The sequence below is a fragment of the Siphateles boraxobius genome, unplaced genomic scaffold (assembly GCF_051911475.1).
Source record: "Siphateles boraxobius isolate OS27281-9 unplaced genomic scaffold, OSU_SipBor_1 66, whole genome shotgun sequence".
NCBI lineage: Eukaryota > Metazoa > Chordata > Actinopteri > Cypriniformes > Leuciscidae > Siphateles > Siphateles boraxobius.
This window is the reverse complement of record NW_027509193.1, coordinates 6,566,649-6,588,927: the sequence shown is the minus strand read 5'-3', so window position 1 is coordinate 6,588,927 and position 22,279 is coordinate 6,566,649. Positions and strand designations below refer to the sequence as shown.

Sequence of the window (22,279 nt, the reverse complement as noted above, 5' to 3'; positions counted from 1 at the left end):
AGTACATTAGTTTCATTTGTGTAACATTGTATTTAAAACGGGATTATAAACCTTGAATTATGGTATAATTTTATACCATGATAAAGTTGATCCAGGACTGTTTGCAGGCTTATGTTGCAATATTATTACACCAAAATTAGTATTTTACAATTAGTACTTATTGTTTCACACAAAGCAGGTAATAAATCATGTAGAAAATCTGTGTTGCTGTTTTTCTAAAAAACAAACAGCTGTGAACATTTATATTAAAACTTTATTCAGTTTGAATGATTATAATTATATCTTCTCTTGGTTACTTCTGATGACTAGTGCAAGATTGGCTGAAACAAGACGAAAAGCTAAAACAAGTATGCAGTGTTCAATATTTTCTACATTCAAAATCATTCAGAAACATCAAAATAAATGCAGTTAAATCAAATGCAATTTTCTTATGGACATTAAAACACACCAAATTAAATTTAGCTGGAACACCTCGCTTTGTCAACATCTTAAAATTATTATTTTTGATTTACAAAAAACATTGCACATTAGGACGTAACATTCTGAAATAAAACTATAATTTAACCACACAACATTGGTTCAGACATGGCCTGGATCCTTCCAAAAATAAAACTTACGCAAATTTACGTAAATAAAATTTGGCCTACAGCACAGACCTAGTACATCTGTATTTTTTTTTTAAATGCAAATCGACGGCATTAATGTATTTTTTACTATGAAAACTTTCTGTTTTTGTTTGATCTATTGCTTGTAACAATGATTTAAATGCATTGTTTTGCAGATTAACAATCCTGTGTATTGCTCATTGAAGATGATACGCTGCCCAAAAATTGTGCTTTTGATATAAATGAAGCATGTGTGAAAAACAACAGAGTTTATGCATGTGCCTCATGTCCTGCTATTGTTAGTGAAATGATGAGCGTAGTGGTGATGACCATCGCAAAGACAAGCCCAAAAACTCAATTCTTCGGGACTCTAAAGCTGTCCTTCTCCTTACGGATACTTTTCATGGCTTCAATCGGGTCACTGGTCCCAGCATGCTCCAGTACCGACTTCTCTCTGAAGTGCAAACACAAAGACGTGAGGGGGGGAAAAAATCTTAGTAACATTTTCCAATGTCTCATTTGTTAACATTAGTTAATGCATTAAGCAATATATTTTTACAGCATTTATTAACCTTCGTTAATATTAGCTAAAAAAAAATGTCCATGTTCATTTTAGTTCACAGTGCATAAACTAATGTTAACAGACACAACTCTATATCTTTAATGTATTAGTAAATGTTGAGATTATCATTAACAAAGACTAATAAATGCTGTAGAATTCATTGTTAGTTCATGTTAACTAATGTAGTTTACTAATGAAAATGTAATTTACTATTAACTAAGTTATAAAGAATAAATGTCTTCAAGCATTTTAACATATATTTTAAAATAATACTTTTTATAATTTTTATAATCTCTTAATGTTTTCCAATAAGTTCAAACCAATGCTTACATTTTATCAGCAATATTCCAAGTTAACTCGTATGTCCAGATAATGTGAAATGTACAAACAAGTGAAGTTCAAGACAGTTCATCTATATATGTTGTACAGTACTGTGCAAAAGTCTGAGGGACGTTAGTATTTTCACCCCCAAAAAATGGTTAAGCAAGATAAGAGAGTTAAATAACTGTTTATTTGGGAATGATTTCACATACCTCACTCTCATGAAGGGGTTAAATGTGAACTCATCAGCCACCGTAGAAGGAATGGTCGGCTCTCCGTTATCGTATTTTTCCTAATCAATGTAAGAAGGTTATTCAAACACTTGCACTATGATAGTATTTGCAGCTTAAGTAAATGAATGTTAAAGAAGAGTTTAACACCTTAGCCCACGCCAACTTTGTCCGGACGGCCTCGTTTTTTGGCTCGACGTGCCGTGCAAATTTCAGATTATTGATCGTGTACTCGTGCCCACAGTACACACGCTGGAACCAGAGGAAATTGTGAGTTTAGAACATGCGACTTATTACTTAAAGGTGCAATGTGTAAAAATTTTGAGTATCTATTAACAGAAATGCAATATGACATCCATAACTATGTTTTCAGTGGTGTATAAAGAACTTACTTAATAAACTGTAATGTTTTTATTACCTTAGAGTGAGACATTTATATCTACATAACCGCGGGCACCCCCTTCTATGAAGGTCGACATATTGTGACGTCATGTTTCTACCGTAGCCGAACGCGAACAACAGAGCGCGTTTCGTCACTACCTTGAAAGAGAAGCCGCAGAAAGCTAGAAATACCGTGAGTAGTGACTTTTCCCTTGTCAGTGGTGTAAAATATGTAGTTGGATTGTTTCATGTAACTTCTTCTCCCTCGCTGTTTTATGGCTTTGCTATGTGGGGATAAATGTGCTGGTTACGTTTGTGAGACAGCTGATTAGTACTCGTCATTGACCGTAAAACAGTAACGTTACAGGAATCACCAACCCGTCGAACGCGGTCGACAAGTCGATCCTGGAAGCATTTTAAGTCGATCGCGAAGAGTTTTCAAAATCAGAGAAAAAAAGCCTATTGTGTGTAGTAAATGGTGTCTAGGGGATGCGGAGGCGCGCGCGCTGTACAATCATGCCATTTTTGCCGCGCTCACCTTTGGGCTCATGCGGACGCGTCGAGTTTAAACAAGGCTTTACGCTTTAACCAACTCAGCAACAGTAACAGCTCATATTAGCCAGCTAAACCTTTACTACCCTGTTAGAAAAAATATATAGTTGCATAGTTTCATGTGGTTCCTCTCCCTCACTGTATTATGGGTTTGCTATGTGGGGGGAAATGTGCTGGTTACGTTTGTGAGACAATCAGCTGATTACTATTATTATATTACGTATTAAGACCCTTGATCCTCATCTGACTATGGCTTTGAAAACTTTATCCATGATGTGGTTTATAATGGACTGTGGTACAGAAAGAGTGACAATGTTACACACTCTTGGCTTACTATGGTTATTCTCTGCCGTCTCAGACGACGATATGTTTGTCCCATTTTAGACACCGTAGCTTCTTCGAAAGGGAGGGGTGAGCAGTGGGCTGAGCCCTTAGTGCAACTCGCAACCGAACCGCTAGATGTCGCTAAAAATCACACACTGCACCTTTAAATGTGTTGTTTTTTTTACAGTAAGAGTTTAACAGCATTTATTGCTTTAAAATTAAACGTTCAGTGATATTTTATAGCACAAAGACAGAGATTTGAGTTTAGGGGAATTGTTACCGTCTCTGGAGGAAGACGGCCTAAAACCTCGATCAGGGCTTTGTACATCTCATCAGCGGTGCCCTCAAAAAACTTCCCGCAGCCGGCCACGAACAGTGTATCTCCTATTCAGAATGTGAACGTAACAAGAAAAAAAAAATGCTTGTCAATACAGTCCTCCAAAGTGTGCATATGTCAGACTGTCAGAATAGTTTTTGTAGTCTCTGCTCAAAAATGTTGAACTTAAGGTTGTTGTTTTTTTAATTGAGCAAATTAAATCAGTCAAGTTGTTAAATCGCTAAAGCATTATTATTTACTTAGAGTACACTACCATTTAAAAGTTTGGGGTCAGTATGTTTTTTTTTTTCATTTTTAAAAGAAATTAATATTTTTAATCCATCAGGGATACATTCATTTGATAAAAAATGACAGTAAAGACATTTTTAATGTTACAAATGCTGATCTTTTGCAGTTTCTATTCATCAAAGAACAACATTCTTTGGACGTCAATCAATCAGAAATGTTTCTTGAGCAGCAAATCAGCATATTAGAATGATTTCTGAAGGATCATGTGACACTGAAGACTGGAGTAAAATTGCTGAAAATACAGCTTTGATCACAGGTATAAATTACATTTTAAAATATATTAAAGTAGAAACAGTTATTCTAGATTGTAATAATTGTTCACAATATTACTGGTTTTACTGTATTTTTGATCAAGTAAATGCAGCCTTGGTGAGCAGAAGTGACTTCTTTCAAAAACATTTTTTAAACAAATCTTACTGAACCCAAACTATTGAACGGTAGCGTATGAAAATGTGTCTTACCCGTAAACACAGCTGGTGGTTCGGTGCTGTTGTCTTTTGTTACAAAATAGCAGATGTGGCCGGTGGTGTGACACGGCGTAAACAAACACTTCACATTCAGAGAGCCCACCTGAAACGATCAAACAATCTGAAATGTGTCCAGCGGTATGAAGCGCATGGTTCTGATTGGCTAAGCTGCATTCAAAGCCAATTTGCGCCATTCAAAAGTTTGGGGTCAATCAGATTTATTAATAATTTGAAAAAGTCTCTTGTGCCCACTAAAGTTTCATTTCCTTAATCAAAAATACATTAAAAACATCAATATTTGGAAATATAATTACAATTTAAAATAACTGTTTTCTATGTTAATCTGTTTTAAATTGTAGTTTATTCCTGTGTTGGTAAAGCCGAATTTTCAGCATCATTACTCCAGTCTTCAGTGTCACATGATCCTTCAGAAATCATTCTAATACGATGATTTGATGCTCAAGAAACATTTATTACCATTATCAATGTTAAAAACAGTTGTGCTCAATTTTGTGAAAACCTTTTTTACAGGATTCTTTGATATCTTTAATGTCACTTTTTATTAATTTATTACATTCTGTAAAAAAAAAATCTTACTGACCCCAAACGTTCGAACAGTAGTATATATTACATAAACCAGTCTTACTTTGAAAGTGTCGCAGTGTGTGACTTTCTGAGTTAAAGCTCCCACTCTGTCATCTCCTCCGTACACCGTCAGTCCCGGCATGAGCTTCACCAGCTTCTCATTTCCTCCAGCATGATCCCTGGAAGTTATGAAACATCACCTGTCATATTAGTGTGCACGGGCTGCATACATACCACAGAAGTATTGTACTTTATTACAGGTCTGACTTACCAGTGATGATGAGTGGTCAGGACAGTTTTGAGCTTCACGCCATGCTTTTTGACCGCATCTACAACCTGAGACAGATGACAATTATGAATCCATGCGATGCACATTGTGTAATATGCACAATGAGATATTCTTACTTTCTGGGGCTCTACTGGATCGACTATGGCTGCCTCCTTGGTGTCTTCATCGATGAGGAGGTACATGTAGTTGTCGGTGAGAGCAGGAAGCAGTTCGACCTTCATATCTGACTGTTCCACCAGAGATGATTTCCTAAGAGCGGAGTGAAACCAGGCTGTAGGAACTTCAAAACAGAGATTCGGGATCAGGAAATGTTCTCAATTGAATAACATACATGTATGTTCATAATTTTTAAAACGTGATGAAAAATGTACCATGGCTAACATAGTTGCTACCAAAATACTAGTTACTACAATTTGAGTTAATGTACAGTATAATACATTTTACATACTTTCTAGCTGATAAATCTGGTCATTTATGCTCATAAGTTCCCGGTAGTCGACTTTGTCTAAGTTTTTGCGGAACTGGTTAGGCTCATTATCCATGTTACAGAAGCGCTTCACCAGCTTGACTACTTAAAACTGGTTCGACCTGCTTTTTCCATTGTTAAAATGCAATTAATCCAAATGGCAAAAAAATAAAAAATATTAATTCTGAAACATCTCATTCAGTTTTTGAAGGAGTTCCTACATTCTTATATTATGATTATACAGTTTTTATGTAACTGTAGTATTTTGGTGGAAACTACAGTTAGTCATATTGGTAGTAATATTGTGAAATATTATTGCAATTTGAAATTCTATTTGAATATCCTTTAAAATGTAATTTATTCCTGTGATGACAAAGCTGAATTTTCAGCATCATTACTCCAGTCTTCAGTGTCACATGATCCTTCAGAAATCATTCTAATATGCTGATTTGATGAAGAAATATTTATTATTATTATCATCAATGCTTTTTTTCAGGGCTCTTGGATTAATAGAAAGTTCAAAAGAACAGAAGGTAAACAGAAATTAAGTTTATTTACTGTCTTTTTGTATTAATTTAATGCATCCAAGCTGAACAAAACTAGTAATTTCTTTAAAAACACATACGTTACTTTGAGACCTTACCATTATAAAAATGTAGGGTTCAAATTAACACTTGGTGTTCATCTATAATTTATGAAAAATGCGTATATATTATGAGAAAATTGTGTAATGTTTGGATGCTGGTTTAGTCATTTTCTCCCTATTGCATCTAATGCAATACTGTAAAATTATTGCAATACTGGTCTGTTAACACCAAAGTGCGAATTAAGAAATCTTTGATAAGTGGTCTTACAACTTTCAATTCCAAAACGCAGAACAAACATAAAGCACGAAGTGTTTACACTCACGTCCCTCCACACGCACGACATGCAAAGTGATGCATTTTTCCTTTTACATTAACACTAATCAAGAATGCGTTATCTATTCATGCCACATGTCATGCTCGATGACATACGTCAACAGCCTAGATGATGTAACTCCCCACTGTTTAGGGAACAATTCTTTTACTAGATCACAACACTGACTGCCATTACACCAACGGTTCTGTGACAGCACTGACAATTGGATGCATATGCATATCGATAAATAAGGCATTCTTTCGGATCATGCGCGAGGAAAGATCCTCGTGTAAACATACCAAATTTATGCGCGACAGCAGCTCCGAGAGCACCGAGAGTGCAGGCACTCGCCGCCAGTGTCCTGAACCGCATATCAGGACTTCAGCTGTCTGATATTACAGCCAGCACAGGGAGGAGGAAGTGGAAGGTCTGGTTTAAAGTGCAAAACAGCCCACTTTTTAACTTTGACCCCTCGTTTAACCAATCCAATACGAGGGAGTGTCGCGCGTTCAGTAACCCAAGCTGTTTTTGAGGTTATTTACGAATCCTACTATAGTGAAGGCGTGGCCATTTATTCAGAACTCATGTCACATGACCTAATTAATATTCAACATATATTCAATAAGATCCATAACAATACAATAAAGTACAATACAACGTACAAGCCTCTGTATAAAATGACGAGACAGTTAGAAAATAAAAACATTTAAATTAGAACAAAAGACAAAATTTCTATATTTTATTTACAAATATTATGAGGGATGAAACATCAAATAGTGACATTTTGAATGCAATTATTTAAAAATATATTAATATATCCATATATAAAATCCATAAATCCATATAATGGTTTGCATCCATTTTGTTGATGCAAACAATTGAAATGCAAAAAAGTTTCTGCAAGCAATAGAAATCAATAGCAAACAATACAAAAATAGCTAAAGGCTTAGGAATGTGTCTCGAGATAAACCTTAGAATCGAGCTTTTGTCATTGGATGGCCAAACTAGGAGCGTCAGCAAAACCTCATTAATATTCAATACCGCAGCTTTCGCCATTGGACGTATTTCAAGAACTCTTCTGAGAGCTAATTAATATTCATAAGGTAATCCTTTGCCGTAGTAGGATTATTGACAACGCTTTTCGGGCTTCGTGATTGTGATGAACTTCTTCCAGCTAAAATAATGTTTCCTGGACTTAACTCCAGACAATCGTATCAGTTTCTTGTTTGTTTTATTTGCACTACATTTACACATTTCGTAATGTACTACTAACGCGTCTCATCGCCCTCCGTTATCAAGCGACCAAAGGTCATTTTACTTCCGGCTGCAGGACTCGCTGGTGTTGCACTTCAAAAATGAGCACGAGGAATATTGTTCGCTTTTGGGAATGGGGAAAGAAAATAATATGCGTCGGGAGAAATTATGCAGATCACGCCATCGAACTAAAAAATGCAATTCCCAGCGAGCCAGTGCTCTTCCTGAAGCCCCCGTCTGCTTACATTAGGGAAGGGTCTCCTATTCTGGTCCCCTTCTACACCAGCAATCTCCACCATGAAGTTGAGCTCGGGGTGGTCATTGGTAAAGGAGGAACTGCTATTCCTCAGTCTTCAGCCATGGACCATGTGGCTGGATATGTGTTATGCCTGGACATGACAGCTCGAGACATTCAGGACGAATGCAAGTCCAAAGGTCTTCCATGGACCCTGGCCAAAGCTTTCAACACCTCATGCCCCATTAGTGACTTCATCCCCAAGGAGAAGATCCCAGACCCTGGGAGCATCAATCTGTGGTTGAAGGTGAACGATATCCTGAAACAGAGTGGAAGCACATCCCAGATGATCTTTTCCATCCCATTTCTCATAAACTACATCAGTGAGATCATCTCTTTGGAAGAAGGCGATCTCATTCTCACTGGAACCCCTAAAGGAGTGTCAAGCGTCCAGGAACATGATGAACTTCAAGCTGGGATTGATGGCATTGTGACTATTACATTTAAAGTTGAAAGAAAAAGTTGATTTGTTCATAAAGAATCAACATTCTTGAGTCTCAAATTGCTGCAAAGCAAAAGCATTTTTAATCTGTTTTAAATGTGAATACAATGTCTGAAAAGGACACATTCACTCAATGGGAAACATTGTATAATGTTTAATCTTTTCTAAATAAAAAAGATCTGACTACATCATATTTGGTGGTCATCTGCTATTCTCATTCTGCAAAATTACCTGTGGCTGATTTGCTTTCTCACTGTCAAGACCCCTGGCCATTGAAGTTATAATGTGTTGTGTACTATTTAACAGGACAAAATGTACTTTAATAAGAGCAGCTTTGTTTTTCAAATTGACAAATTATTGCTTACGGTATATCAGTTACATGAATAAACATGAAAAACAGCAGCTCAACCACATGTGTAGGAAAATCTGTTCTCAAATGTCACCTTTCAGGAGCCATTTAAGTTGATGCTGAAACCAGAATGATATGGTGAATAGTTTGAGCTTGAGGATATATGTCTAAAACACACACACACTACTAAAAAGACTGTAAATGTGTCTTTATAGGTTCAAAGTGTCAAGCTCTATATTCATCCCCATAAACAATCCTGTTTTTTTTAAAGAAGATGCTTAAGGGGGATTTTAAACTTTAAGCATCTCCTGGGCTTTTCATCAATATGTAACAACAGAAAAATGCAGCAGTTTAACAATCAAACAAGTTTAATGATTGAAATCTTTGTGAGCACACAAGTTGTGATATACAGAAACAGCAGAAAGTTTCCGAAAGTTGATCTTTTGGCATTGTTCTAAACATGCAAATAAGTAAATTATTTCAAGTGGTAAATGTTTTAAAGATGATCTCCACATGACCAAGTGAGGCTGCAAAAATGATCATGTCAGCATTTAGGATCCTTGTTATCAAGTCACCAAGATATACACTTTAAAAGTAACTATTGACCTATAACGGGCAAACTGAGATAAAATGTGCACTAGCATTCAAAAGTTAGGAGTCAGTACAAACTACAAAGAAGTGCTTTTATTCAGCAAAGATGCATTCAACCCCATTTCAAATAAATGCTGTTCTTTTGAACTTTCTATTCGTAAAGAGTCCGGAAATAAAAGATCATGGTTTCCACAAAAATATGAAGCAGCACAACTGATTTCAACATTAACAATAATCATAAATGTTTCTTGAGCGTCAAATCATCGTATTAGAATGATTTATGAAAGATCATGTGACACTGAAGACTGGAGTAATGGATTACATTTCAACATATAGTTAAATAGAAAACAGTTCTTTTAAATTATAATGATCAAATAAATACAGCATTGGTGAGCAGAAGAGACTTTTATTAAAAACTTTTAAAAAAATCGTATTGACACCAAGCCTTTGAACGGTAGTGTATATTGTGCAGAATATAAAAGATTTGATCTAGTTGTGCGTATTGATTGGTAGTAGCAGTTATTGGGAGAAAGCTTCTTCATGTTTCCCATGAGGCTGTTTTACAAATCATCACTCTGAACGCTCCTCTGTGGGCTTTTCATCAGAGCGTTTCATTCACCATCCACACGGTAAACACATCCACGCTTCTCCATATGCTCTTACTGAAACATCCTCACATGCTTATCCAACCATCTGGCTCTACTGCTGCTCATTCTTGACTGTGGAAGAAACAACTGTATTAAAAGACATACTGTACATAGATAGAAGCAGTTATCAATAGCTTACTTTAAGAAATACAGCATATTAGTATGCATTGAGATACATTAGTTTACAAATTCAGAACACATTCACACAATACAAATTCTATCACAGTGGTACATTAGATATTTTATAATTATTATGGGGCATTATTTAATAATAATATACATCTAATTACAGTAGTCAACATTTGAAGTGGATCGAAACCTTCCATCAAAGTTATACATGAATTTTGAACAATACCTCTTCTTTGTTTTAGGACAACTTTTATTAACTTTTTTGATCCACTTCAAATGTTGACTACTGTATAATAATACAGCCTACTTGTATTGTTTGTTGTAAAAGTGTATACCTTTAGGAATGAACTTCAGAGAGCTGCTGAATATTCAGAAGCGTGAGAGGCCGCGCTTGGGTCCGTCGTTCACAAACTCATGGCCAAGACCGTTTCCACACTTACCACATTTAACCTGTAAAAGATGTTACATACTTCATTGTTCACATTCTCCAGATAAGAGATTAAAGGCCTGTTCGCACCAAGAAGGATATTTATAAAGATAACTATATTAGTATCCACACTAATACACGATATCACGCTTTTTATTATAAGAGCGCGCTGTAGTTTTGTCATCTACCCCTTTAAATGATGGTTTCTGATTGGCTGTCAATGTTTTTATCGTTCATCAGCTGGAAAAAGAATTGTTCTGAAAATGATTTCAACGATATTGTTTCTCTGTGTCATTATCATTACAGTTGTGTAGTGGACTCTGCTATTCGTTTATATTTAGAATGATTTTTAGAACTAAATCTTTATCATTATCTTTATCGTTATCATTCTTTGTGTGTGAACGGGCCTTAAAGGGATAGTTCACCTAAAAATGAAATTTCTGTCAGTATTTACTCACCCTCATGTTGTTCCAACCCCGTGAGACCTTCGTTCATCTTCGGAACACGAATTAAGATATTTTTGATGAAATCTGAGAGCTGGATCACTCCTCCATACTAGTCCATAGGCTTCTTCAGGTATTGAAACTTGCCGGCCTCGAAAAGTTATTAAAGACATCGTTAAAATAGTCCAAGTGACCACAGTGGCTCAATCTTAAGTTTATCAAGCGACGAGAATACTTTTTGTGCGCAAAAAACAAACATAAATAACGACTTTATGTAAATAACCTTCTCTTTGGGCCTCTAGTCAGTTAACGTAGTGTGATAGCGTAGTACTTCTGTGTTGTAAGTCACACGTAGGCTCACTATTGGCCGACGCTGGTCATGTGTGTGATGCGTGTGACGTACAACAACAGAAGCTTACGCTGTTACACTAGTGAACTGACTAGAGGCCCACAGAGAAGGAAATTAATAGTTGAAAAAAAGTCGTTATTTTTGGCGCACAAAAAGTATTCTCGTCGCTTGATAAACTTAAGATTGAGCCACTGTAGTCACTTGGACTATTTTAACGATGTCTTTAATAACTTTGAGGCCGGCAAGTTTCAATCCCTGAAGAAGCTTATGGACTAGTATGGAGGAGGTATCCAGCTCTCAGATTTCATCAAAAATATCGTAATTCGTGTTCCGAAGATGAACGAAGGTCTTACGGGGTTGGAACAACATGAGGGTGAGTAAATACTGACAAAATGTTCATTTTTGGGTGAACTATCCCTTTAAAAGGAAAGTTCACCCAAAAATGACATTTCTGTCATCAATTAGTCACCCTCAAGTACGGTTGAGCTTCTGTTTACCATATTTGTGTGCTCTATCTACGTCCACGGATCAATGTTTATATGTGAATAAAAGCCTAAATTAAATCTGTTCATTATAAAGCAATTGTGTCTCGTAAGCACTCTTGAGAAGAGTTTTCGGTGAATAGTCTTTCAATGGAGGGCCAGAAATCCCTCAGATTTTATTACATTTTATTAAAATATCTCTTTTGTGTTTCGAAGACGAACAAAACTCTTACGGGTTTGGAACGACATGAGGCTTAGTAAAATATACCAATTTTCATTTTTGGGTGAACTATCCCTTTAACAACTTTATGCTGCCTTCACATGCTATCAGAAAGTTCCTACTTCCCACTTCTGATGTCGTGATTACGAGCCCGTCGCAGTCAAGTTATTTGTTGTCGGAAAGAACAGGAATCTTGTAGGACACCAGGTTTATTCTTGCCAATTTATTGAGAAATTCTTATTGAAGCCAAAAGGACATTTAGCGTCCAATTCATTGACAACCATATAAACACTCACCGTGCTCATCTATAGTCATCTTGTTGACGATTCTGGAATTTGTGTCAAATACAGCCTATTTCAGCTTTCTATAAAACATACATTACGCTTCAAATGATTACTCATATATGTAAATATGCACTACTTTAACAAAATGGTTTAAGTTTATGGCTCGCTTAACTCAGGAACTTGGGTATCAAAATTATCCCCAAACTTCCCAGTGGTAAATACAACTTGAGAGGGTGTTCATGTCCAATTTTTAACTAGGAAACTCGTATTTACAATAATTCCCATAGCACGTGAAGGCAATGAAATCGTGATGCACTGCAGGAGTTCATCTACAGACAGGAAACCACTTTAACTTTTACCTTGTAAGCGCCCCGTCTCTCCTCATGTTTAGACAAGCTGTTTTCATGGATGGTTTCTGTGAAGGCTGGCCAGGGTGATGAATGCTCATATTTGGATCTGCTGGAGAACAGCTCATGTCCACATTCAGCACAAACATACATGCCTACAGGAGAAACACACACGCATGTGGTTTGAATAAGTCTCAGATGATCTTATTTTATACGGTTACTAACTTGCCAATATTCACTAATGCTATACAAAAATATTGGCTTGTAGTAAAAACAAACATATATACTGATTAGCCAAAACATTATGAGCAGTCACGGGTAAAGCGAATATCGTTGATCATCTCCTAACAAGGACACATATTAAGATCTGGCTAGATTAGATAGAAAGCAAACAATCAGTTCTCGTAATCAACGTGTTGGATGCAGGAGAAATGTGCCGGAATAAAGATCAGAGCCACTTTGACACGGGCCAGATTGTTATGGGAAGGCGTCTGGGTCAACGGTGAGGCTTGTGTGTCGCTCTCGGTCAGCAGTGATGAGGATTTATCAGCAGTGTTCGAGGAGGGACAAACACAAACCAGAGACAGGGTGTTGGACGGCCAAGACTCATCAGTGCACGAGGGCAATGAACGCTGTCCCGTCTGGTCTGAGCCAACAGAAGGTGTACAGTGGCACACAACATTTTAATGATGGTCATGGGAGGAATGTGTCACAACACACAGTACGTCACACTCTGCTGCATATGGGGCTGCGTGCGTAGACACGGACCAATCAGAGAGATGATGACCCCTGTCCACCGGCGAAAGTGCCTACAATGTGCACGCAAGTGTCTGAACTGGCCCTTAAAGCAGTGGATAATGCACAATGCCACACAGCACACATTGTTCAGGAATGTTTTGAGGAACATGATAAAGGTTCAAGTTCTTGCCCCGGCCTCCAAATTCCCCAGATCTCAAATCTAATGGAGCATCTGTAAATGTGCTGGACCAACAAGTATGATCCACAGCGACTCAACCTCGCGATCTACAGGATTTAAAGGATCTGGTGCTAACGTCTTGGTGCCAGAAACCACAGGACCCCTTTAGGGCTGTCCAACTCGGCTGGGGTCGGCTCTTTTGGAAGCCCGCAGTGGACCAACAGCATATAATTAGGCAGGTGTGAATAATGTTTTAGCTTATCAGTGTATTGCTCACTGCTAGTTCATGTTAGTTAATACATTTACACAAAATTTGACTTTAAATGTAAAGAGTTACCGATTAAACTGATCACTGAGACTTAAGGTTGAAGAAATGCAACTCGCATTAACATACCGGTAAATTAACCTTTAGGCTAATGTTACATTTTTATTGATGCTTGGCAATATGAAATGTCAAATAAACATGTCAAAAATAGTCGAGAACCAAGCACATAAGCACCATGTGTGATAACTTTAAAACAAGACATTCCCATAGTTTTACTAATCACATAACACACGTTACATACATGCTCTTACATAAGTTGACTTGTTTACATACGCTATACAGTAGCGGTTTCATAGGGGTCAACTTACCAGTCTCAAAATGATCTTTATAAAACTCCCCTCCGGAGAACGAACAGAAAGACATGACTACGCAGACTGTGGTGAAGTTAAAACGAAGGACTGTAACTTTGTGTATCAACTGGTGCTTTGGTTCAGATTTAAATGGAAGAAGCATGTACCACGTGATCACACAATCGCGACTGCACACGTGTGTCAAACAATGGTGGCAGATTTTTTTATATATATATATTTTTATATCACAAATGAGCCACGATATTATTGCAAAATTATAGTTTCTCAACCATAAGAACCAACTACTACACAATAGACATCAGTTAAAGTCTAAACGACATGTACATAACACAACCACACAAACATCTATTGTGTGTAACATAACCACGCAAATTGCATGTTACTTAAACTTATTAAACCTATTTTAGGGGATTTTGTATAGACAAGTAATTGCTGAGGTTTTTTTGTTTATAAGTAAGAATGCCAGATTTATTGGGAAGCCTTAAAATGACTTATTAATATTTATAAATCCCTTTTTTATTTCCACATATTGTATTTGATTTTGTTGTAGTTTTATAATTGAGAACTTTATGTATTAATGTCTCAATGCATTTTTTTGAATAAAAAAAGAATATATTGTACAGTAGTAGAACGACGACGTCTATTGGTAGAAAATAATAATTACGTGTATAACCTTTCACCTTCAACCTGGCAGTTTATAAACGAAACGAGGAGAAAAAAATTGCACTTTTATACAGATTAATAGTATTGGGGTTTTTTTTAAATAAAAAATTGCAAAAAAAAAATTATAAAAGTAATTTCCACTCAGTTTATTAATCGTAGCTCTGTGACCTTTCTCGCCATGTTTTGTGAACCGCGCATGCGTGCTGAGAGACAGGAGCTTAAGGTCGATTAAAGGGTTTTTGACATTCCCATTACAATTAATGGTCGAAAATGCCGGAGGATCACGACAAAGATGTGTATCCAGAGCCTCCCCGCCAGACTCCATTGGTGGATAAACAAACTACTCTGCCGAATCCAGCTTTAATACTGTCTAAGCTCTTCTATTACTCGGTGGATGTGCCAGTGACCAAATTCAGAGGTGACGTGCATTTGAGACTGTTTACATCTTATTCATCCAGTTTCACATATAGTAGCCTTTGTAGTGTGAAAAGCACATTCTGGACATACATTTGTGTATGTTATGGTGAACTTATCTATCTATCTATCTATCTATCTATCTATCTATCTATCTATCTATCTATCTATCTATCTATCTATCTATCTATATATATATCTATCTATATATCTAGCTACTTTAGGGTCCAAATTCTCACTAGTTGCTTATTAGCATGCATATTACTAGGATATTAGCTGTTTTTAGTAGTTGAAGCATATATTAATGCCTTATTCTGCAGGAACATATTCTACATCCATTAATCCAATCAATACCTAGATTTAGCAACTACCTATTACTAACTATTAATAAGCAGGGGATTATTGAGGCAATACTTAGTAGTGAGAATTGGACCCTAATCTAAAGTGTGACCAAAAAATAAGACCAAGTGCAACTATTTTAAACATTGAAAAAAAAACATTTTTAACAAATGAAATGTCAAAAAGCACTTATTCTGTGTTATCCTGAAGTTCAAACAATAGAGTATAGTGCTGGCAACAACAAGATCATGGGTTCGCTTCCCAGGAATATTAACATGCATGAAGGAATTATAATGTATTCCTTTAATGCAGTTTATTCAAAGCAGTGCTGTAAATACCCTCAGAGCGTAGCTTAAAAACGGACATAAAAAAAAATCGTATTTTGGGTCTGTGTAGCCGCCTTTAACCATGAAAAATGCGGATCAATTTTAATTCTCATAACACTATGATTTTCTTTCCCTTTTTTTCATTGGTTGGTTGTTTTTTATAATAGCAATGCAATGCATTTTGGTTTAGTTTCAGTTTTGTCTATTGTAATTCCAGTCAAATACAAGTATATATTGAAATATTCTGCAGTGCAAATTGTATGGTGGACAAAGATTAAAATATCTCTAGACATCGTTAACAAAACTGTAACAATCAATATCAGAACAATAAGTGCAAAGGATATGCATTTTGTTACTAATCACATTTTAGGGTGTGTTCACACGTGGCATATAGTGCGGTTCATTTGAATAAGTGTGAACGCTGCCATCCAAACCCTGGTGCCACCAAACAAGCGGATCGAGACTACTGAAAAGATGGGTCTCGCTCCGTTTCCAAACAAACTTAGAACAACACTGACCAAAGACATCTAACCGAAAACCGTAAGCACAATGTAACAAGATGCGACCCTAAAAAGGACAGAATGCTCAAGAATACCTGTTTTTTTCTGGTCATAGTCGTGATGTTGCCCATCACAGATCAGTACAGGCATCAGAACAGAAGCAGATCTTCATTTGTGTGTGTGACAAAGGGATTCCTGCCGTAGTTTTTGACTACTTTACACTCACAGCATTGTTTTGGATGTTCGGCATGAAATATACGCAATATAAATCGATCAATCAGGTTGCGAACATATCCCTATGCCTTTAGGTTCGGTGTTAAAATGCCGAACGCTAAGTGGACCAGGACTAAATGTTTTTTTTTTGGTCCGAACCAAGCGAACCGAACTACAAGTGTGAGCACACCCTAAAATCTATTTGGCTTGTAATTCTTGATCCTTATTTTATTGTCCTCCTGTTTTTTTGTTCGTTCTACCAGGTATTATCGAGGGCATCCAGGGCGATAAGAAGTCCCACTACTACCATCAGAAGTTTCGCCGTGTTCCTGAGCTGACTGAATGCCAGGAAGGAGATTATCTGTGCTATTATGAGGCCGAGATGCAGTGGAGGAGAGACTAGTATGTTCATCAAAAAAGCATTGTAGTACTATTGTTCATATATCTCTATTTTTGCACACAATCGCCATCTCTTTCTTTTGATTTTGCCTGCAGTAAGGTGGATCAGGAGATCGTGAAGGTGATCCAGGAGCGTCTTCGGGCCTGCCAGCAGCGCGAGGGTCCCAGTTACAGACAGAACTGTAACACAGAACTAAAGCAGTTTGATCAAGTGTCCAAGGCCTTTCAGTCACGCTGTGAGTATTTTGTTAGGTAGTAATATTTTATGCGCAATTAGCAGTGGTCAATATACAACACAATGGGACAAGCCCAGTTGTAATATGTGTTGTCTAAAAACTACTTTTTAATTGACAATGAAACCAAAGCTATGTTTATATGAATGTACAGGAATTAGTATTCCGGCTGTTAACCTTCATTATTTCTTCTAGACGGGGACCTCGGCGCGTACGCCAGCGGACGAAAGTGTTTGATGAAACAGAAGGAGAGGATGATGGCAGAGACACAGAACGCATAAACCTGCAGTCCTTCAGCTTTTCTATGTCCATCTCTCTCTTACCTGTGTATCATGTGTAAAATAAAGTTTATTGGAAAGTGACTTCTGAGTAGCTGTTATTTAATACAATCCTGCCAGTGTCAGAGTTCCCTTTTATATTTCTTTCCCTTCAATTCAATATCAGTTGTGTTGATGGCTTTGTATTAACATTTCCTACATTTTTAACAAATCAGATTACAGTTTATTTCATCTGTAAGAGTCGAAATGAAACGGAGGTTGAAATAATCAGCGTTGGGGATAACACAAATGCGAGTTACATAATCAGATTACTTTTTTAAAGTAGCCAGTAAAGTAACACATTACTTTAAATTTACATCAAAATATCTTACTTTAAGTAAGATACTTTATTTTCCCATGTATTGACTGACAGCTTAATTATTGAAGAGGTGTTATGTGCGCTCGTGTGAATATGATGCTTATTGTAGTTCTAGACTAAATGAGAGCATTTACTCATCTCTCTTGCGCAAAAACACATTCAGTATTCCTCAAAATGAAGAAAAACAGTGAAATGCAAACTCAGAATATTACGCAAACATGCAATAATTAAATATACACAAATATACTTTATGTATTTAATCTCACTTTATTAGCAAATGTCTTTGCTGCTGACCTTCGATGGTCCAATTCAACCATACTAATAAATGGTAAATGGACTGCATTTATATAGCGCTTTCACAGACCCAATGGCCACCAAAGCGCTTTACATATTTGCCTCACATTCACCCATTCACTCACTCATTCATACACCGACGGCGGTGTCAGCCATGCAAGGCGCCACCCAGCTCGTCGGGAGCAGTTGGGGTTAGGTGTCTTGCTCATGGACACCTCGACACTTGGTCAGGTGGAACCGGGGATTGAACTACCAACCTTTCGGTTTGTAGACAACCTACATAAACCACTGAGAGCAGTTTTGTTTATTTATTTTATTACTGAAGTGTATTAATCTCCAGCGTCCTATTCTTCTTTAATCCTAAATGGCAGCACAGCTGAAAGGTTTGTTTGAGCTGCTCTACTGTACAGGCACGAACTAGTATTTCCTTCAGCCTGAAGCTTGTTCATTTCACTTTTAGTTTGATAGGGCCTTTACATTTGCCAAAATAGAACTTTTTTATTGTTATTAAAAAACAAACAAGCAAGCCCAGCTGAGTAAAAGTAACGGAACACATTACTTTCCATAACAAGTACTAATCCAATTAGTTTATTAGAGTAGTGCAAATTGAAATATTGCATTTACTTTTAAAGGTTACTTTTCCTAACACTGGCAATAGTCTTCTTTTCTTTATTGTGACATATATCTGATTAAGCCCTCATGCCAGTTAACGTCATCAGAGAAGAGAATAGATGACACTGCAAGAGGGAGTGGGAGTTAAGAATTTATATATAAAAAAAAAATTTAACAAATAAATCACTTAAAAATACAGTAATATTCCATTCAAATAAGAAGAATTTTAATTTTGTGGTAACTTCAAAATCTGTAAGTGTCAATCTATAAAGACAAAGATATACATAGTACTTATCAGATGTTACCATTCAAGAAGTTTTGGGGGAGGAGACGTTTTCGAAAGAAATGTAATACTTCTATTAAACAAGGATGCATTAAATTGATCAACAGTGACTCGAGGGGCAATTAAGAGACTTGAGATGTCCTTCAAGATGGCATCCTTTGATTGGTTTATAGTGTAGTGCCAAATTCTGTGACCTTAATAGGCACTGTAGTGAGGATAGGGTTAGCTCAATACAGCTCCTACTAGGGTCACAGGCTGGACAACAGAGGAGTAAACAAGCATCAATTTGAGTATTGAGAAACACCCTATATGGCAACAGCGTGACTAGGGATGCACGATATATCAGTCAACATCTTATCGGGTGATATGTTCATTTTAAGGTTATTGGTCCGATAAGAAAATGTCATATTAAGCCAATACTGGATTATTTCCATCAGGTGCAAAGGGTTCACCATGATGGACTTCAATAGTTTGAAATATCATTGGAATCACTTCAAAAAGGAAAATACAGTTAAGTGCAACATGTCCTGCGCAAGTCTGTCTATATAAAAAAAATTATGCTTGGGACATGCCTTTTAATGGAGAGATTTGATTTTGTAATCAGGCTCTCAAATTATATAAAAACTTGGATTTAGATTTATCGGCCAATTCATCGGTTATCGGCTTTCAATTATAAAGAATTGTTTTCATATCGGTGCATCCCTATTTTAAACCACTTAAATCACCTGAGAAATGTAACTTGATCACTTTGTTGGAACAGTTTTTGGTATGCAAATCAGAAACAATCCACAAACTTGCAGAAACTTTGTTAGCGCCATTACACAACTTTAATGGCAATCAGAACACAGAGACTCAAAAGATGTTTACTTTCTGGACTTTTATTTCAATCCATTGTACAAAATTTAGGAGGGTGCCGGAATAGCTCCCTGAGTCCTCTGAACAGAGACCCTGGTGTGAGTCTTGGCCAGATGATCAGTGAATTCCTGAAACAAAGGAGACACTTTAGTTACAAACGACACAATGCATTTTTGAAAAAGAACAACGTCTGGAAATGCATGCATTACCTGGTAAGGAGACTTGGCAAACACAGTTTCCTTCCAGAGATCAGGGGTCAGGTAGCTGTAAGTCTTTGAGATGGCATCGAAGGTGGCCTTGGCTGCAATGAAAGACAGCAGTTTTTAATAACTTTGAAATACCCAAGCATGGACAGTTGCATCCTGAAACAGTTTTCAAACAAGCCCCTCACCAAAGTTGCCCAGAGTGGCGGTGCAGCCCCTGGCAGATGTGTAGCAGTCATCGATACCAGCCATCATCAGCAGTTTCTTGGGCACGGGAGCAGACACAATACCGGTACCACGGGGAGCGGGAATGAGACGCACCAGAACTGAACCACAGCGACCGGTCACCTAACCAAACACATATTCAGTCAATAAACACATTCACTAATTCAAGCCAAGCCAAATAAAGCCTAACAAGCTTTTAAGTCTCACCTTGCACGGCACTGTATGTGGTTTTCCGATCTTGTTACCCCAGTATCCTCTTCTGACAGGAATGATGGACAGTTTGGCCAGGATGATGGCTCCACGGATAGCGGTGGCTACCTCTTTGGAGCACTTCACTCCTAGACCAACGTGGCCATTGTAGTCACCAATAGCAACAAAGGCCTAAAGATTGAGAATCATGAGCAATTATGAACCAGCTGTAAGAAGTGAATCAGACTAGTATTGAACACTCCAGCAGAAGCAAGTCACCTTAAACCTGGTGCGCTGACCAGCCCTGGTCTGTTTCTGGACAGGCATGATCTTCAGAACTTCATCTTTCAGTGCTGAGCCCAGGAAGAAGTCAATGATTTCAGACTCCTACAGGTGAGAAAAGTATTAATGCTTCACAAAAAAGCTAAGAATTTCTATGTCACTTAGTGGAGGTCTTTAATTATACAATTAAATATTTTTAAAGAAATCTCAGTCCGTCCATTGAAAGTCTGTTCACCATAAACATTCAAAATATCTTCATTTGTGTTTCAAAGACAAACAAAAGTTATGGATTTGGAACACAATTTTCCTTGTTGGGTAAACTAGTTATATTGATTAAACATCACATGCTTATTTTTTAAAAAATAATAAAAAAGGAACATGTGCAGATGAATTGCTCACTTCAAGATCCATAACAGGACTTTTGATAATAAAAACAGGGACATTTTACTTATGTCAACTATAGTACCTTGATTGGCAGAGAATACAGATAGATTTCCTCCAGGGTCTTGATCTTCATATCCTTCACCAGACGACCAAGTTTGGTCACAGGAACCCACTATGTGAAACAAATTAATTATTCATAAACAAACAGAAACTGAAGCTACAGATATATAACATTATCAGATAACGTTACTGGCATGAGTAATAAAGACCATGCGGTACAGCGAAAATAAACAACCGAATAGTACAGAATGCATGTAATTAAAAATAACGTTACCTTTAACAAAACATTTATACATGCCAATTCATAACACTCAGAGAGTAGGAGTAAGGCGATGCTTTACCTCTTTATCCTCGGATTTGCCTCCCCGGGCACCGCGGCCTCTTCCACGGCCTCTGCCGCGACCACGACCGCGACCCCGGCCGCCAGCGCCGAAACCTCCGCGAAAACCTCCTCTACCACCGGCGTCGTCCGCCATTTGCTAAAAACAATAAAAACTCCGTTAATTATACAAGTGACGCTTAATGAGACACATGTCAAGAATAAGTGCACATGCACTACAATCCACTTGTTTGCAAATATATGAGCCATTATAGCCATAGTCCATAACTCCGTATATGGAATTGTGTAATTAACAGGAATCATGTAATACAAGAACCCATATTAAGACTAAATGACTAGATAAAACAGTTCTCCGCCATTTTGAGACCCATCTAACATTAACTGCTCTAAAATAATATTTCTGTTCAATTCATAAGACTCATTTTGCTATCGCAATGAAAGCAAACTGTACAGATATGTTTTACATACAAATGTAAAGTTTTTATTTTACGATTGCGGAGATAAAAGCAGATTCTGTTGAGCAGCGACGTGCACCCGTGTCAACTTACGTGATGTGTATTCAGGAAGAAGAAGGCCGCACGAGAGTTCGAGGAGCATTTATCCAAGTGGAGTCCTCGCGAGATTTCATATTGGCACTGCCAGTTGAGTGGTCAAATAGCATATAGGCTTGCTACTACAAGTAGGCCTAATGCCCATAAAGATTATGAGAAA

At 37.2% G+C, this 22,279-nt stretch overlaps 5 protein-coding genes across 5 annotated transcripts; 2 read left to right on the top strand and 3 right to left on the bottom strand.

The window, feature by feature from the left end:
• Nucleotides 1-233: 233 nt before the first annotated feature.
• On the bottom strand, nt 234-6,900 carry hagh (hydroxyacylglutathione hydrolase). The gene is made up of 9 exons (XM_077211850.1): nt 6,607-6,900; nt 5,058-5,221; nt 4,924-4,988; nt 4,714-4,831; nt 4,062-4,170; nt 3,256-3,359; nt 1,869-1,970; nt 1,701-1,780; nt 234-1,059 (listed from the first exon to the last, which is right to left on the bottom strand). The coding sequence occupies exons 1-9, from the start codon at nt 6,677-6,679 to the stop codon at nt 960-962; spliced, it is 915 nt and encodes a 304-aa protein (XP_077067965.1). The 5' UTR covers nt 6,680-6,900; the 3' UTR covers nt 234-959.
• Nucleotides 6,901-7,421: 521 nt separating this feature from the next.
• Nucleotides 7,422-8,491, top strand: fahd1 (fumarylacetoacetate hydrolase domain containing 1). The gene has a single exon (XM_077211851.1). The coding sequence runs from the start codon at nt 7,663-7,665 to the stop codon at nt 8,320-8,322; it is 660 nt and encodes a 219-aa protein (XP_077067966.1). The 5' UTR covers nt 7,422-7,662; the 3' UTR covers nt 8,323-8,491.
• Nucleotides 8,492-8,997: 506 nt separating this feature from the next.
• msrb1a (methionine sulfoxide reductase B1a) lies at nt 8,998-14,275 on the bottom strand. Its single transcript, XM_077211853.1, has 4 exons — nt 14,116-14,275; nt 12,579-12,721; nt 10,350-10,464; nt 8,998-9,957 (listed from the first exon to the last, which is right to left on the bottom strand). The coding sequence occupies exons 1-4, from the start codon at nt 14,258-14,260 to the stop codon at nt 9,938-9,940; spliced, it is 423 nt and encodes a 140-aa protein (XP_077067968.1). The 5' UTR covers nt 14,261-14,275; the 3' UTR covers nt 8,998-9,937.
• A 568-nt stretch (nt 14,276-14,843) lies between these two features.
• Nucleotides 14,844-17,567, top strand: ndufb10 (NADH:ubiquinone oxidoreductase subunit B10). Its single transcript, XM_077211852.1, has 4 exons — nt 14,844-15,199; nt 16,837-16,975; nt 17,069-17,208; nt 17,401-17,567. Exons 1-4 carry the CDS (start codon nt 15,052-15,054, stop codon nt 17,484-17,486), a joined length of 513 nt encoding a protein of 170 aa, XP_077067967.1. The 5' UTR covers nt 14,844-15,051; the 3' UTR covers nt 17,487-17,567.
• A 2,321-nt stretch (nt 17,568-19,888) lies between these two features.
• Nucleotides 19,889-22,187, bottom strand: rps2 (ribosomal protein S2). The gene is made up of 8 exons (XM_077211865.1): nt 22,117-22,187; nt 21,570-21,707; nt 21,251-21,340; nt 20,782-20,889; nt 20,521-20,694; nt 20,277-20,436; nt 20,095-20,186; nt 19,889-20,013 (listed from the first exon to the last, which is right to left on the bottom strand). The coding sequence occupies exons 2-8, from the start codon at nt 21,702-21,704 to the stop codon at nt 19,933-19,935; spliced, it is 840 nt and encodes a 279-aa protein (XP_077067980.1). The 5' UTR covers nt 21,705-21,707; nt 22,117-22,187; the 3' UTR covers nt 19,889-19,932.
• Nucleotides 22,188-22,279: the final 92 nt, after the last annotated feature.

Bases quoted from the DNA above. Each gene is read 5' to 3' on its own strand.
- fahd1 (XM_077211851.1), top strand. From the start codon at position 7,663: ATGAGCACGAGGAATATTGTTCGCTTTTGGGAATGGGGAAAGAAAATA.
- hagh (XM_077211850.1), bottom strand. From the start codon at position 6,679: ATGCGGTTCAGGACACTGGCGGCGAGTGCCTGCACTCTCGGTGCTCTC. The intron at 4,989-5,057 runs GTAAGAATATCT...CATCTGTCTCAG, and splicing joins ATCCAGTAGAGCCCCAGAAA to GTTGTAGATGCGGTCAAAAA. The intron at 1,781-1,868 runs GTGTTAAACTCT...TACATTGATTAG, and splicing joins CAAAGTTGGCGTGGGCTAAG to GAAAAATACGATAACGGAGA.
- ndufb10 (XM_077211852.1), top strand. From the start codon at position 15,052: ATGCCGGAGGATCACGACAAAGATGTGTATCCAGAGCCTCCCCGCCAG. The intron at 16,976-17,068 runs GTATGTTCATCA...TTTTGCCTGCAG, and splicing joins ATGCAGTGGAGGAGAGACTA to TAAGGTGGATCAGGAGATCG. The intron at 17,209-17,400 runs GTGAGTATTTTG...TATTTCTTCTAG, and splicing joins CAAGGCCTTTCAGTCACGCT to ACGGGGACCTCGGCGCGTAC.
- rps2 (XM_077211865.1), bottom strand. From the start codon at position 21,704: ATGGCGGACGACGCCGGTGGTAGAGGAGGTTTTCGCGGAGGTTTCGGC. The intron at 20,695-20,781 runs GTGACTTGCTTC...CTCAATCTTTAG, and splicing joins GTCAGCGCACCAGGTTTAAG to GCCTTTGTTGCTATTGGTGA. The intron at 20,014-20,094 runs GTAATGCATGCA...CCTTTGTTTCAG, and splicing joins TTGCCAAGTCTCCTTACCAG to GAATTCACTGATCATCTGGC.